The sequence below is a fragment of the Lontra canadensis genome, unplaced genomic scaffold (assembly GCF_010015895.1).
Source record: "Lontra canadensis isolate GAN:19392208 unplaced genomic scaffold, GSC_riverotter_1.0 scaffold6, whole genome shotgun sequence".
Classification (NCBI taxonomy): Eukaryota; Metazoa; Chordata; class Mammalia; order Carnivora; family Mustelidae; genus Lontra; species Lontra canadensis.
The window spans coordinates 22,484,270-22,499,569 of NW_022631000.1; the positions used below are offsets into that span (position 1 = coordinate 22,484,270).

The window sequence follows — 15,300 nt, forward strand, 5'->3', positions numbered from 1 at the left end:
CAAGTATACTCCCATACTTGTATATCCTCAGGCCCCATGTTAAAAAGAGGATGTTAGTGTACAAATCATGGCCCTCACATATTTAATTCCAGATGCTTAATTATAAAAGATTTTTTAAAAAATCAATATTTTTATCCTTGGGCTAGGGTTTACATATACATCTAAGGAACAAACTTGTAAATCTCTATTAATTCTAACCACTTACCTGCAGGGTCTTTTTGGCTTTTCTATTTGAATTAGCATATACTCTTTGCATTAGAAGAGTCATTCTTCCTGTCCAATATTATTCATTTCTTTTCCTTTCCTTACTACATTAACTAGACCCACCAGTGCAATTTTGAATAAAAATGTTGACTTTAGGCATTTTTGTCTTATTGCTGACATTAAAATGCTTTCAATATGTCACCATTTGCTGCAGGGATATTTTGTCAGCTTAAGGAAGCTCTCTTCTATTTTTAGTTTCCTCAAGGTTTATTTTGTCATGAATTAATGTTGGAGTATATCAAATGCTTCCCTGCATTAAGATCAAATGATTTCTCCCCTTACATGTATTGCAAACAGGGCTTAACAGAAACTTTCCCAGTTTTGTTGCGTTGACGACCTTTATTTGACTCCGGCTTAATTTACCAGTAATCTGATACTACATAGGTTGACTGTGTGGCTGGGCAAAGTTGCTTCTGGTATCAGTGAACGCAGATTGGTAAATTGCACTGGACTGGGAAGAGCTGTAAGTGAGCTCTAAATACCTGATGGGGCAGCCACACCTTTGGGTTTTCCTGTACGTGTAGCTCTTACAATGAGGCGTGTCATCTAGGAGGAGCCTGAAAGCTACTCTGCCTATGGAGTTAATACAAGAGATCCTGGTTTCCCAGGAGATGGGAACTTCAAGTTGGAGTGTCTGCACCCACCTGATGTGAATCGAGGCCCCTGGCATCCGAGACATTATCTAGGAAGGCCAAAGAAAACAGCTCATGGGTGGCTGTGTGAACTGCTCCCGGTCTGGCCCTATCCTGTTGAGCTCTGGTCCCTGTGCTATAGCTCTGGGGGTGTTGGTAGTGAGAGAGGCTTGTGGTACTCATGAGTGTCAATGTTTAGTTGTGCCTCAAACTGCCTAGCTGGCATTGCAGATCTAGGGAAGCAGTGTAGTGTGAACATCGATTTCCTGATGTAAAATCAATCACACGTTCCTGGGATAAATCCAACTTGATCATGACCTATTTTGTTTGTTGGATTTTTGTCTGATAATATGTTTTTGTACCTATGTTTGTAAGTGAAATCAGACTGGATCCTATGCTGAAGTCTTGGCATTAAGATTATGCTGAGCTCATAAAAAGGATCGCTGAATGTTACTTCCTTATTTATACTCTGGAATTGTATGTGTTAGATTGGCAGTATTTGTCTCTTAGATATTTCATAGTCCTTCTGAGTCAAACTATCCAGACCTGGAACTTAATTTGAAGAGAGTTTTAATTACTGTTTGAATTTCTTTAATGGTTAGAGGACTGCTTAGGTATTCTGTTTCTACTTGAGTTTGAGTTGGTAGGTACAGTTTAGCAGTTTGTTCACTTCATCTAAATTTTCAAATCTATTTACGTTCTCTGCTAGTTTTTAGTTTCAAACTCTTTTATAGTTACCCTAGATATTTTAATGTAAAGACTTAAGTTATCAAAGTTCTAAATTAATATTTTTATCTTTCTCTTTCCAATTAAAAGGGCTTCAGAACACTTAGGGCAAGCTCCCTCCTCCCCCACCTTCTTTAAATGTTTGTTTTCTACTTGAATTTACTTTTTTTTTTTTTTTTGAAAATTTGTTTTCACTTATATAAATATACCCATGAATTCAAGCCAAAGGAGTTTCTGCTTGATATTACTTAACTCATATTAGAATTACTGATCAGGGGGTGCCTGGGTGGATCAGTGGGCTAAAGCCTCTGCCTTCGGCTCAGGTCATGATCCCAGGGTCCTGGGATCGAGCCCCACATCGGGGGCTCTGCTCAGCAGGGAGCCTGCTTCCTCCTCTCTCTCTGCCTGCTTCTCTGTGATCTCCGTCTGTCAAATAAATTAAAAACAAAAAAGAATTACTAATCAGTAGCTGTTTTTTAATTAATTAATTAATTAATTAATTTTAAGATCTATTTATTTATTTGAGAGACAGCTCCAGCAAGTGTAGGGAGGGGCCCAGGGAGAGGGAGAGAGCATCCCAAGCAGACTCTGCACTGAACATGCAGCCCTAGGCCAGGCTCGATCCCATGACTCCAAGATCATGACTGAGCCAAAATCAAGAGTCTGATGCTCAACCAACTGTGCCACCCAGGCGCCCCTTCAGCTATTTTATTATAAGGCTTTTCTTTAAAGAAGATTTTTGTTATTAGTTTAGTTCACTAAAGCAGTCAGAAGATCTAGTGGGAGTCTGGCAGCACTTTCCTACAGAAAGAGAAAAAAAGAAGGTAAATTTCTTCAGCTAAGGTTAACCTTTAACTAAGTAAGTTATATCGCAGAATTTAAGATTTGGGAACTTGGCAAGATTCATATATTTTTATTACAGAAATTGAATTCAAAAGATGAAAATTAAGCTAACAGGACCCCCCGAAACACATCAGAGAGTCTGGAAATGTTTTATGATATATTAGTATGGTCACCCATTTGTTTATCGTGTGCATTTGATTCCCCAAGTACAAGAACTAAAACCAAATACAAACCTTAGTCAGTTATACTTTAAAAAAATAGAATTTTAAAAAGAATTCCTAAAAGAGAAATAATTCCCAGAAATCATCTAGTCTAACTCCTTCAATTTAAAACTAAGGAAGCTCAAGTTCAGTCAAAACAAGTGACTTATTAAACAAGAAAGAAATTAAGAAAATTGGTTGTTGGACCAAAAAGAGCAGTGTTACTATTCAGTTTATCTCGGTTTTGAATAATTGAATAAAAAGACAAACCAGTGCCGTTCATTATTAACCACTAATTTCCTCAACAGTTGAAAGTCTTGTGTCAGAGATGTCAATGGTATAAATAGTTTGGATTACTCTTCCCGATTTTTACCTCAGTGTGACCCAGAAAGACCCAGTCTTTCTGCTGGAAGTGCAGGAGGCTGAGAATTGCAGGCATGCTGCCTGTAACACACCAATTAGAAGACAAGGAGAAGAAATTCTACAATTTTTTTTTTTTTTAAAGTAATCTCCACACCACACGGGGGCTCAAACTCACGTTTGAGAGATCAAGAGTCACATCTATGCTATCCTGGCTGAGCCAGCCAGATGCCCCCCAAATACTGAAATCTTCAGTCATCACTGCAAAGCCTCATAACATGTGTTCTTGAAAGGAACTCACTTGCCTCAAGGAGGTTAGAATCAATCAGGATTCCACAGTTATATCCTGGCTGTGCACAGCAGTGACGTCCAGAGGGTTGTGAGGGCCTTTCTAGAAGGTGGCACTGGCTAGGGAAGCCAGCCACTGACTCCTATAGTTTATCCACTTTCTCAGCTGGAGAATTTTCTGGTACCGATGGGGGCAGCCCAGTGGCAGGGGTTAGGAATAATTCCTGACACCACAACCAGCCCACATTCATTGCTTGCATGTGCTCGGTCAGCTGCCAAAAGAGAGGGATTCTTCCTTTTGAAATTTTTGTTTGTTTTTTGGGTTTTTTTGGCCTTTTGAATGCCTGGTCACTTCAACGGCTGGGAATTATTGTTTTTAACCCAAAAGAATATTTTCCTTATTTCTGAAACTTTGGTTTTACCATGAGAGACCTTGTGATCCAAGTCTCTGCTCCTCCCTGACGTGCTTTCCACCTTCCTCAGACGGGGATGGTGGGCCCTCTTCCACAGCTCCTGGCTGGCAGCCTCCTAAGGGCTGGTTGCCACAGCCGTGGCTGGTACAGCTGCAGATTAAACAGCTGTGTGCAGATGTGGGGAGTTCTTTCCCAGTTCTTCCATCACTGGGTAAAAAGGGAGTCTTCAAAGGCAACAGCAGAAAGCATCAATTAACAGGGGATGAACAGGACTGGGGCATCAGACTCCCCTCTAGTTTCAAGTCCTAAAAAACGACCAGTTGTGATTTGGGCTGCAAAGGAAACAAAGAGCAGATGCTGCAGAGCCAGGATCCGAGGGTTTTCCTCTGGGGCTGAGAGGGCTTCTTCGCGGGCGGGGAGGGCACTGGGTTGGAGTCAGGACTTCCAAGCTTGAGTGCCAGCTCTGTCCCTTAGGTGATGTGTGCTCTAGACAAGTCACTAACTAGACCTGAGCTTCAATTTCTGTCACAAACTGAAGGAGTTGAATTCGATCCTGGAGGGATACCACGTTCTCTGGTTCTACAGAGAATTCTAGTCTACTTACATTACTGGATCCATCTGGTCCCCGAAGTTCTTGGAATGCACACTCTTTCAGCAAAGTGTACATCCATGCCAAATTGGTATGTAAAAAGCAGGGAATATTCTTTTTACAGTGCCCCATTTTCTATAAAAACAAGTGTAATGGCTGTTATGTAATCATTTAAAAATATTTTATTAAGCAGTGACTTAAAAAATGCAAGAGAAGAATATAACCCTTCACAACAATTGCCTGAAGGTAAAACAAATATCACTATAAATATTGCACTTATAAAATCTCTTTTTTACATCTTCACACCACTCATTTCTAAAATACCCTTTTACAGAGACATATAAATAAACTGCTTCCACACTGTCAGTGCTTGATACATTCAGTTTCCTATCACTGCACCAAGTCTGCAAGTTTTCAATCACGTATCTGCTCCTCTCGGCGCAGGCAAAGAACTCCCACCAGTGATACCAGAGGTCTCATACCTACATCATGTGAAGAGTAAATCTTTCTGAATGCTCAATATTTAATATGACTTTTTTTTCCTACAGAGAAAAATATAGATCTTTCAAAGGCAATGACAGAATGCAGCTTAAATCGACACAGTTCATTATTAACATTGCTTGTTTTTCAAGGCATCCAGTAGCTTCTGATTCTTGGTCTTGAACATCATGATAAAGCTGTTTGGCATGATTTTGCCTCGCCCATCTTCACCCACTTGGCCCATAATAATGTAATTTAGACCTAGAAAAAAGAGAACATAAATTAATTTTTTTCTCCATGTGTATTGTTTTTTTTTTATTATTTTTAAAGATTTTATTAGAGGGGTGCCTGGGTGGCTCAGTCGTTAAGCATCTGCCTTTGGCTCAGGTCATGATCCCAGAGCCCTGCATTGGCTGTCTGCTCAGCGGGAAGCCTGCTTCTTCCTCTCCCACTCATCCTGCTTGTGTTCTCTTTCTTGCTATTTCTATGTCAAATAAATAAAATCTCTTAAAAAAAAAAAAGATTTTATTAGAGTGAGGAAGCACATGCAAGTGCAGGAGGAGGGGGAGAGGGAAAGGGAGAGTGAGAAAAAGACTCCCTGCTGAGCAGGGAGCCCCAACCTGGGGGTGGGGTGGGGGGGGACTTGATCCCAGGAGCCACAGGCAGATGCTTAACTGACGGAGTCACCCAGGTGCCCTCTATGTGTATTGTTTTGATAAAATTTAGACTATAACCTACCTCTAGATAAATGATCTGTAAATGATAAAATTACACGTTTAGTCTATTCAGGATAAAATCAGGTTTAAGCCTCTCATCAGAAAAAAATCTAAATTCAACTAAGTTACATGTTCCAGCTCTACCAACACTGGGAAGGTGGGTGGAATGGTGAGATCCTGTCGTGTCCTGCTCTGTGGTGCTGTGGGTCTGGGGCATTTACTGAGTGTCTGCTGTGCACGACCCGTGTTTGTGTAGATTGTCCTTCCTTGAGGGGCTGCGGTGCTCCCCGACACGTCATCCTCAGATGGCCTCTCATCCTCTCAGAACACTTCTGGATTCCCAGGCCTTTGGCAACTAATGGGCCGTCGTCTTCTGCTCCTGTGGTCAACTTGAACTCTTCTCAACACCTTGAGCATTTATACTACGTTAGTTCCTTGAGGACATGGTTGTATCATCTATTTCTTTGCATTCTCACAGTTTCTTACAACAAATAGTTACCAAAAAGTACTTCTATCAGATAGACACTTTTTTGTATCACAGTGTGTCTAAGTTAGGCCTCTGTCTTCTGAGTGTCAGCTCCGAATTTCCTGCTCCTTGCTGGATATTTTCGTCTAAACTCTATTGGAACTTTAAGTGCAAAAACAAACTCTCTTTCCCCCGAACTGCTCCTTCTGTGTTTGCTCCTTGTTGATCCAGCTTCAGATGCTTCTTGGACTCTTTCATCACTTCTACTATCTCATCTTCTGCCACAAGTTATAAGAACTGGGACCAGAGCCCTATTCTGCCTGACTCCAAAGCCTTCCTTCTACACCAGAAGTGGCCAACAGATGAAGCTTGATTTTAGTTCCCTTGCCCAGCCATGGCGTGGAAATATCTGTGACTTGCTCAGACTTTCTCTCGTTCCCTTCTCTATCTCTGAGCTCCCCTCCAAGAAAGACTAAAGTTTTCCTCCTTACCTCTCCTGAGGAGAGGGCACTGCTTGCAGACCACAGTGATCTTGGCACTCATGTTCTTGCCAGCCTGCTGAATTGCCAGATTTCCCTCCTTATAGATGTTGATGATCGAGACAGTAGCATGCAAGCTTCCACCTCGGGTGACAGTTGTGATCACGGTGCCAGCCAATACTGCCAAAGAAAACATTTGGAAATAATATGACTGTGGAGGTAAATGTAGGCAGAACTGAAAATCATTGTACATTCTTCTAAGTTTCTGATAGGAAATGTTTTAATGTTCAAGAGAAGGCCCTAATAGAACTATCGGATTTGAGTCTGTGCATTTGTCCTTAAAATTCAGGTTGGGAAAAAAGAGGCCATGAAGCCATAATGTTACCCAGGTCACCTGTGACAGAAACTGAAATGTCTCCTGCCCTGCAAACTACTGCTGAGATGGGGACTCCTGACGATGTTTTATCCAACATGGGGACCATTTACCAGGTAAGGCAGAGGCTTATGAGCCTCTACCTCTTAATTCTCAATAAGATCTTGAGTCTTTAGACCCAATACTATACGGAGGTTGCATGGCAGGGGTTCAAGCCATTAAGACATGAGCCTTCCTATTGGTATGGTTGAGTGCCTACCTCTCTGTGTCTTTCCCCCTTACTCTTTAGCTGTCCTCTCTCCTTCAACTTCAGTTCATCCCATGGGTCCCCATCTCTAATTATCGGTAAATAACTGTGTTTTTCTGGGTCTTTCTTATCTACCTTGTATATCTCATTTAATAAAGTATAGAACTGAATAAAACAATATTTTCTTGCTTAAAAAAAAAACCACAACAACCAAAAAACCCTAGCAAAACTCAGTTGCTTTTCATTATGTAATTTCTCTTTCTTCCATTGTGATGTAAGAGGAAAGTCTCACTTTGGAGCCACAAGGAAAGATGCTATGTTTCTCAAAGGCATGCTTTTGGCATTTTGTGGGTGACCATTCCATGTGGTGCAGGACTTGGGTTGGGAGACTGTTTTAGGAGCCCTGTCCCTGTTACCAGTGCAGGCGGAGAACCAGTGGGCTGCTGGGGATAGTATTTGGTCATTTTGCCAGGTACGAGAGTTAACAGTGGAATAAATCAAGTTTTGGACTTGGCTGACATGACCCTTGAGGTTAAGGTGAGAAGTCACTTCTTAGGTAGCAGGCAAAATTCATAAAATCAGAATGTTTATCATGCCCTACTTTGATTCCTGGTGATGTGTGCACTGCAAAATGTTAGTCGATAGCCAAGGGAACTCGGGGGGCTCCAAAGGACATGGAGGGGATTGCCTCAAGCACCTCCCACAGAAGACTAACCTGGATGTGATAGCAATTTGCTTTCATTTTTATGCCTGTTATTTGAATTTCGGCACGGAAACTCCAGTAAGATTTAGGGCTCAGTGGGTTCTTCAGTGCCTTCACGACTTTGCTACGACATAGTTCGTCTGCACTTCAGATAGGAAAAGGCAAGCAAAGCCTTTTCCGGGAGACTGTTCATTCTGGGTAACATACTTAGGTTTTAGCAACTTTCTTTTCCTGACAAGAATTTTCTTCAACATCCCTTTTTAAAAAAAACCCACATAATTAAATTTGGTATCTCTTGCTTTTCAGTGATTTTTTACAGGAAGTGCCATTTTTTTAAACTGGAGAGAGCTCTTAGAAATTCTAAGTCATTAGGTAGTATATCTCCTTAGGTTCCAATTTACAAGTCATTTCCAAAGAGATTTCAGGTTCCCAAGTTTTAATTTAGTACTTTGGAAGGACATGACAGAAGAAATACTTGAATTTCTTCTGAGAAAGGCCAGCTTGGATATGTTTCTAATTTACTTAGGTGGAATTACAGATGTGTGAAAAAGTGCTTAGAACATGAAAAGTATGTGTGAAAAACTGTGCAGAGTTTTTCAGGATCACCGAGCCACCGAGAACACACAGGGTAGTGGTATCATACTCCAGAGTCAAATTATTAAGTTGATGTGGGAAAAGCACATTTTCTTTATACGTATTATTTTCAGTTGTGAAATCCAACACTTTGAACAGCACTACTCAACATACCTCAGGGTATAGGAAAATATTTTCTTGGGTAAATGAAGAGTGTAACTGACACTTCACCATCACATTCATGGCAGTTCCTTTGAGATTAAGCATGCAGTCTCAACTTTCTGATTAAAGAGAAAAGCCTGGGTTTTATTTCTTACCAAAGTTACTTGAACAATAATTGCTCTCCAGAGTCCCCGTCCGTCTACACTTTTGTTGACACAGGGCCACGGTGGGTTTTAAACCTAAATTCAAAGCAGACAGACATAAGATTCAGGAAAATGAATTCAAGTATAATTGGTGTTTAGACCGAATCCACCTACTTAAAATTCCTATTTCCCTGAGCCACCAAGCTGTCATTGCAATGAAATAATTAGAAAACATTCAAAAGAAATTCTTTATGCTACTAACTACTGCTCTAATTTCCTCAGGGTAACTCAATGCTCTCTGCTGAATTTTAAACCCGAGATCAAAGATAACCCAAATTTAGCCCTATTCTCTTCTTCCTTTATATATAACGAACACTAACCAAAAATAGATGCAGTCTCCATGCGCCCAGCTTAGAAAAACCCAGTACATCAAATATGAACTCAGAAAATACATGTTAATTCTTCACTTTACAAAAGGAATTGAGTGGTGTTCCCCTTGAGGATGGAGGGAGCTTTCTTGGTGCATTTAAAAATACCCAACTGTCCAAATGTGAGTAGTATGACTCTGTAGAAATACTGCTCATGTGCAAAGCGTGTTATGCCTGTAATGAGATGTAACTGGTCACTAAACATTTATTTTGAGCCCGTCATTGCCTATAAAGATCTTAAGAACTGGGAAGTTGACTAATTTAAAAATAAAATGAAATAGATAAACACAGTAGTTCTCCAGCAAAAGTGATTTTTGTTCTCGGTGACATTTTGCCATGTCCGGAAATAGTTTTGGCTGTCACAACAGGGTCGCTACTGGCCTCTAGTGGGTAGATACCAAGGATTGCTGCTGGAGGTCCTACAAGAAACAGCCCCAACAGCAAAGCATCATCTGGCCTAAAATGTAAACACTGCCAAGGTTGAGAAACTGTGAGTTAACAAAATCAAAGTAGTTAATTCCCATTATCATCAACAAAAAAAGTTTCCAAAATATTTGCTAGTTACTCACTTACACGTGGCAAAATGCGAGGAAGAACTAAACAAAACAACTGTAACAGAATTGTTCTTTTTGGGCAAGAATTTGCAGTTGTAATATTGCCCTTCTAATATGTCCTGTGAACTCTTCTGTGAATTTATTATTTATTTAGTTTTAATTTGTACCTATACGTAACTCCAAAAAAGGACCTCAGGTGAATCACATTACTAAAATATGTACAATTTAATGTTAATGTACATATAATAGGATCTGTGTGTGTATAAATTTTTTAAGACAAAGAGCTCAGACAACATTAAGAGGGAACATTGTTCTAGAAGGTGGACACCTAGATTTACCTAATTGCGTCAAAAAGTAGTGGCATTAGTGGTTCTGTCTGATGAAAGAGCATCCTTTCTGTGGGCACTGGAAACTGCTCCTCTCAGCTTGAGAACATCAGTCTGCAAAATGGGCGCATGTCCCACCCTGCTCCTCCCCTCCCTTCAGTAGATCCCTGTGCTCTTGGCTTTAAGTCAATGTTAGAGCACCCTGACCCTGTAACCTCACTGTCTACTCTCTCCCTGCACTCCCTGGGTGCCATGTGGTCCCCAGCCTTCTTCTCCAGGTGCACCTGCAACCATCTCACTGCACGCCCCCTCCACGGTCCTCTTGCTCCCAGACGTTCCCTCTGCTCTGTGCCTGTCACTCAGTGCCAGGCTCACATGTCTTCCTGCTAGAGCTTCATCACCAAGCTCTCAAGCTTAGACATCCAAGCCGCCTCTCCTTCAAGCCCTTCTCTTTTCAGTCTCCTTTGCCATTATAGCTTCCTTTTTAAAAAGCTGGAACTTCTAGAGATTGAATTCCAGCCCTTTCTCCACCTTTCTCTCCTAACCTCTCCCTAGATGACCTCCTTCTGGACCAACCATGTATATACTGATGATCTGCAAATGTAAATCTCTTGCAGAAATCTCTTCTGGAGGAGACCATGGATCAAACTGGACTTGACTAGTCCACTTGAGTGTCACACACTCAGGCCCAACAAGCCACAGCTTAACTAATGACTAGAGCCTTAAACCCAATTCTCTGCTTCAGTGATGGTCTCATTATCCTTAGAACAGAGCAAGCCAGAGACTTGGGAAGGATTCTTGACACCCCCCTCATCTCCCTAATCCAATGAATCATCAATGAAAGACATGTCAGTATCTCCCAAGGCCCCTGCCTTGTACAACAGCCAGCATTTCTTGACTCTGTCTGTATTTCAGCACGGTTTCCCCGGATAACCACAAGAACCTGTGGCCTCTTGACCCTCCCATCCATTCACCTCACAGTGACCAGACTGACCTTCAAAAAGTGAGAATCTAATCCTGAACTTTGCCTAAATCCATCAACAGTTTCCCCCCAAATTAGGAAAAAATCCCAATACTCTAAAAAATCCCCACACTTAGGACAGAATCCTAGAAGCATAAGGAGAGAGGTGGTAGGACCTAGAGAGAGAAGCTAAGCACAATGTGTGAAGGGTCTTATACATGGCATGAAGAAACTTGACCCCTATACTGCCCATTCTGATAGCCACTCGCCACATGAAGCTTCTTACATTAATTAAATTAAAATTCAGTTCCTCTGCATCACTAGCCACATTTCAAGTGTCCAACAGTGGCTATGGTACTGGATAGCACAGGTGTAGACAATGAATTCCAGTGGAAGACATGATCTGCTTTGTGTGTGGAGGGGGGCATGCAGTGGGGAGGTAGGCGAGAAGACATGATCTAAGAGTGTGGCTACTAATGCTGTGGGCATGCTTGGGGAAGCCGTGGAGGAGCTGATTTAAAGCAGAAAATAGTGTGATCGAAATAAGTTGAGTTTGGTGTGTTTTAATTTAAATGTTTTAATTTAATTTAAATGTGTTTTAATTTAATTTAAATGTTTAGCAGTCACAAAACCCTAGGAGATAATCCTAAATTGATGTTTGCAATTTCAGAGAAGTTTAGGACTGAAGATAAAAATCTAGGGAGCCATTTAATTCACTGAAAGGAATAAGGACATCAGGGTCCCCTGAGACGAGCTGGAGAAATAGAAATAGGGCTTCAATGTAAGGCAGTACATCTCTAAGCCACAAGGTGGCACACTTGTGGAGTGTCAGAAGAAATAGCCCTTTGTAGAAGCGCCTGTACTCAGGTCCGGCCGACTTCGGGTGCAAGAAGAAAATGGTGGGCAATAAAGCTGGGCTCTTTTTCAACCTGTCTTGTATCCTAACTTTAGATCTTTCATTCCCACTTTTTTCTTTCTCCAGATTTAGATTTTGAGATCTGATGCCTGAAATCTCACTGCGTGGAGCTAACAGGCTGTAGGGACTCAACATGGGGCTCCACTCTTGCCTCTCCGTCTCTTAGATCATGTTCCAGAGTTTCCCAACTGGCTACTATAACCCATTGAGTATTTCTGTTTGATTAACCCCAATTTGAAAGAAAAAAATGTATTTTGCACAACACATTTCAGAGGGAAGCAAAATAAAACAAAAACCCAAAAAACTGGCAGATGGGAAAATAGACAGATATCAAGACCCTAGAACTTTAAAATACTACAATTCTATGTAATAAAGTCATAATTTTGTAAATACCAGAAAAGAAAAACTGGGCTTATAATGATCTATGCCTATGTCAGGGTTCCTAATATTTTTTAAGTGGTCATAATTTTCTTAGATGACATTTGAAAATTATTAGCTTCTAAACACTTATACCTTATACTTTTCTTCCATTAATGGAGTCATATTATTCCCTTAGATAAGTTTTCATCTTATTTAATTTAGTTTCAAGTATCTTTAATTTTTTTTCTATTTCAAAAGGCTTTTTCTTATACTCCTGAAGTGTGTGTGCAAACATCAAAACAAAAACTCACCTGTAGTTATAGGGAATGTGGTGGTAACAGGTGATGCTGTAGTTGTAGGCAGTTTCTTTGGCCTGAATTTGTAGTGACCAATAAACCCATCTGCAGTTAAACTTAAGTCTGATAAAAACTGAATGAGAAGTTCATTTCTCTCAGATACAATTGGCCTAAAAGAAGAAAAACATTAAAAATTTTTTTTAAAAAAAGTGGCACCTCTCTGAAATGTAGAATTCTGCTCTCCATTCATTTTTGACAATAGATTACGGTATGTGTAAACTTAAAAGCTAAATACTTCAAAAGGCAAAAGTCTCAATCTGCTCAGTATTAATGCTACTTAGCTAATATTTCCTGAGTGTTTGTGCAGCTCAGCACTATGCTTTATGCAAACTCTTGAATTCCACCTTCACGGCAACCCTATTGTTATCCCTTTCTTACCAAAAAGACAACTGAACTTCAGAATTCAAGTTATTTGCCCGAGGCCCTATAGCTAGTGTATGTGGGGGAGGCAGGATTTGAACGTAGGACCAGGTAGACCTTGGGACCAATGTAAACATGGAAGCTGTGGCTGGTTCCTCATGAGCACCTTAGCTTTGGGCCTGACCTGGGAACCACACTGCTTCTTTTGACAAAGACTCTGGACCTAAGCTGGCCGGGCAGCTAGGGATGCTGGTCCGAGAGAGTCAGATGGAGAAATCTGATGAACAAATTCCCACGCCCCGTAAAGACTCAGCCAGAGGTATGATCTCAGTGGGCTGGTCACTGAGGGATAAAAAAGCCGTGACTTCCATTTCATATTTAATGAGACCTCTGGTGCATGCCCAAAATGGAAACATTTCTGTTTATAATCTCAGTGGCAGAATGCTGTGAAGGAGAAAGTGATTGCTTTGGTAGTTATGAACATCATAAAGAACTCTAATTTTAAAGCTATTTTGGGGGCTTGCTGATTAGCTGGCACTAAAGATTTACTGGTGATGATAACTGAGGCTCACAGCACTCGTAAGTCTTAGGGGATAACTATTACATAAAAGAGTTTCATTTGAACTTTTTCTATTATAATTTAAGCAATGATTTAAAAATGCTATGTGGCTAATTCTATTTAAAGACTAGTTAATTGAAAAGTGGAAAAAAAAAAAAACCTGAACAGGTTATTTAACAGAGTTAATTGGCGGTTTGACTAAAGTTTTTTGAGGCATCTTCTCAGCCAAACTACTTCTCAGGCATTATGGGCAGCAAATAAGGAGGCACTTCATCCCCCCTCCCCGCTCCCTCTCCCACACACCTGACAGCTACTTTGAGTAGGAATGTTTGTGTGTGTGTCGGTGAAGGAAGTAGATCTGTATTTGACCAAACCAGCTAGAAAAACTGCAGGATCTCTTCTGCCTTGAAGGCTACTACCTCCTGAGCCAAGGGATGGGACAAACCTAAGAGTGAGCTTTGTGACCTATAGTTAGCATCCTTGTCACGAAAGTGATTGAGATCATTGAGAATCAAGCCTTTATCAGAAATATTCTGTCTTCATGACAAAGTACTCCACATCACTCGGCAGCGGGGAAATACAAATCAAAACCACAATGAGATACCACCTCACACCAGTCAGAATGGCTAAAATTAACAAGTCAGGAAATGACAGATGTTGGTGAGGTGGCAGGGAAAGGGGAACCCTCTTACACTATTGGTGGGAATGCAAGCTGGTGCAGCCACTGCAGAAAAGAGTATGGAGGTTCCTCAAAGTTGAAAATAGAGCTACCCTATGACCCAGCAATTGCACTACTGGATATTTACCCCAAAGATACAAATGGAGTGATCTGAAGGGGCACGTACACTGGAATGTTTATAGTAGCAATGTCCACAATAGCCAAACTATGGAAAAAGCCCAGATGTCCATCAGCAGATGAATGGATAAAGAAGATGTGGTGTATATATATACAATGGAATACTATGCAGCCATCAAAAGAAACGAACTATTGCCATTTGCAACAACATGGATGGAACTAGAGGGTATTATGCTGAGCGAAATAAGTCAATCGGAGAAAGACAACTATCATATGATCTCCCTGATATGAAGAAGTGGTGATGCAACGTGGGGGGCTTTGGGGGTCGGGAAGGAAAAAATGAAACAAGATGGGATAGGGAGGGAGACAAACGATAAGTGACTCTTAATCTCACAAAACAAACTGAGGGTTACCGGGGGGAGGGGGGTCGGGAGAGGGTGGTTGGGTTATGGACACTGGGGAAGGTATGTGCTATGGTGAGTGCTATGAAGTGTATAAACCTGGCGATTCACAGACCTGTACCCCTGGGACTAATAATACATTATATGTTAATAAAAAAATTAGAAAATTAAAAAAAAATATTCTGTCTTGCTTTTGAAAACACATTCCATTAAATAAATACAAACAATGTGCATGAAACACAATTCCCAACTACAATAAAATATGTTAAACTTGTTTAAATGATAAAATTACAAAAAGCACTTATTATAAGCGGCAAAGGAAACCTCAAGACCTAATCAGGTCAGCCTTCTGGGCAAATGTTATAATTACAGTCATCATCGAATGCCTCTTCTATGAACTAATCTTGGGAGCGTTAAATTGGAAGTTGACTTTTCTCAAGGAAGAGTATTTTAGTAACAAAGACATATTTTTGTTACATTGCTACTGAGCTTTAGGCATGAATGTGACAGAATCACAGAGCCATAAATGTTCTGAGGGCCATGTGTTGCATCTGCAAATTAATGTTACAAATCACTAGAAAGGCAAGAGGAACTCGCACTTGGATTCATTCCATGCTGGCAGGTCC

At 40.7% G+C, this 15,300-nt stretch overlaps 1 protein-coding gene across 2 annotated transcripts in view; it reads right to left on the minus strand.

Moving 5' to 3' along the window:
• Window positions 1-4,524: 4,524 nt before the first annotated feature.
• Window positions 4,525-15,300, minus strand: part of PCOLCE2 (procollagen C-endopeptidase enhancer 2) — a 63,860-nt gene continuing 53,084 nt past the window's right edge. The window contains exons 6-9 of one of the 2 annotated variants that reach the window (XM_032852410.1): window positions 12,514-12,668; window positions 8,670-8,753; window positions 6,469-6,636; window positions 4,525-5,056 (exon numbers count right to left, since the gene is read on the minus strand). In XM_032852410.1, coding sequence (XP_032708301.1) covers window positions 4,926-5,056; window positions 6,469-6,636; window positions 8,670-8,753; window positions 12,514-12,668 — 538 coding nt within the window. In that variant the 3' untranslated portion in view covers window positions 4,525-4,925. The remainder of the gene's footprint in view (window positions 5,057-6,468; window positions 6,637-8,669; window positions 8,754-12,513; window positions 12,669-15,300) is intronic. The other variant, XM_032852411.1, reaches the window with a different exon arrangement.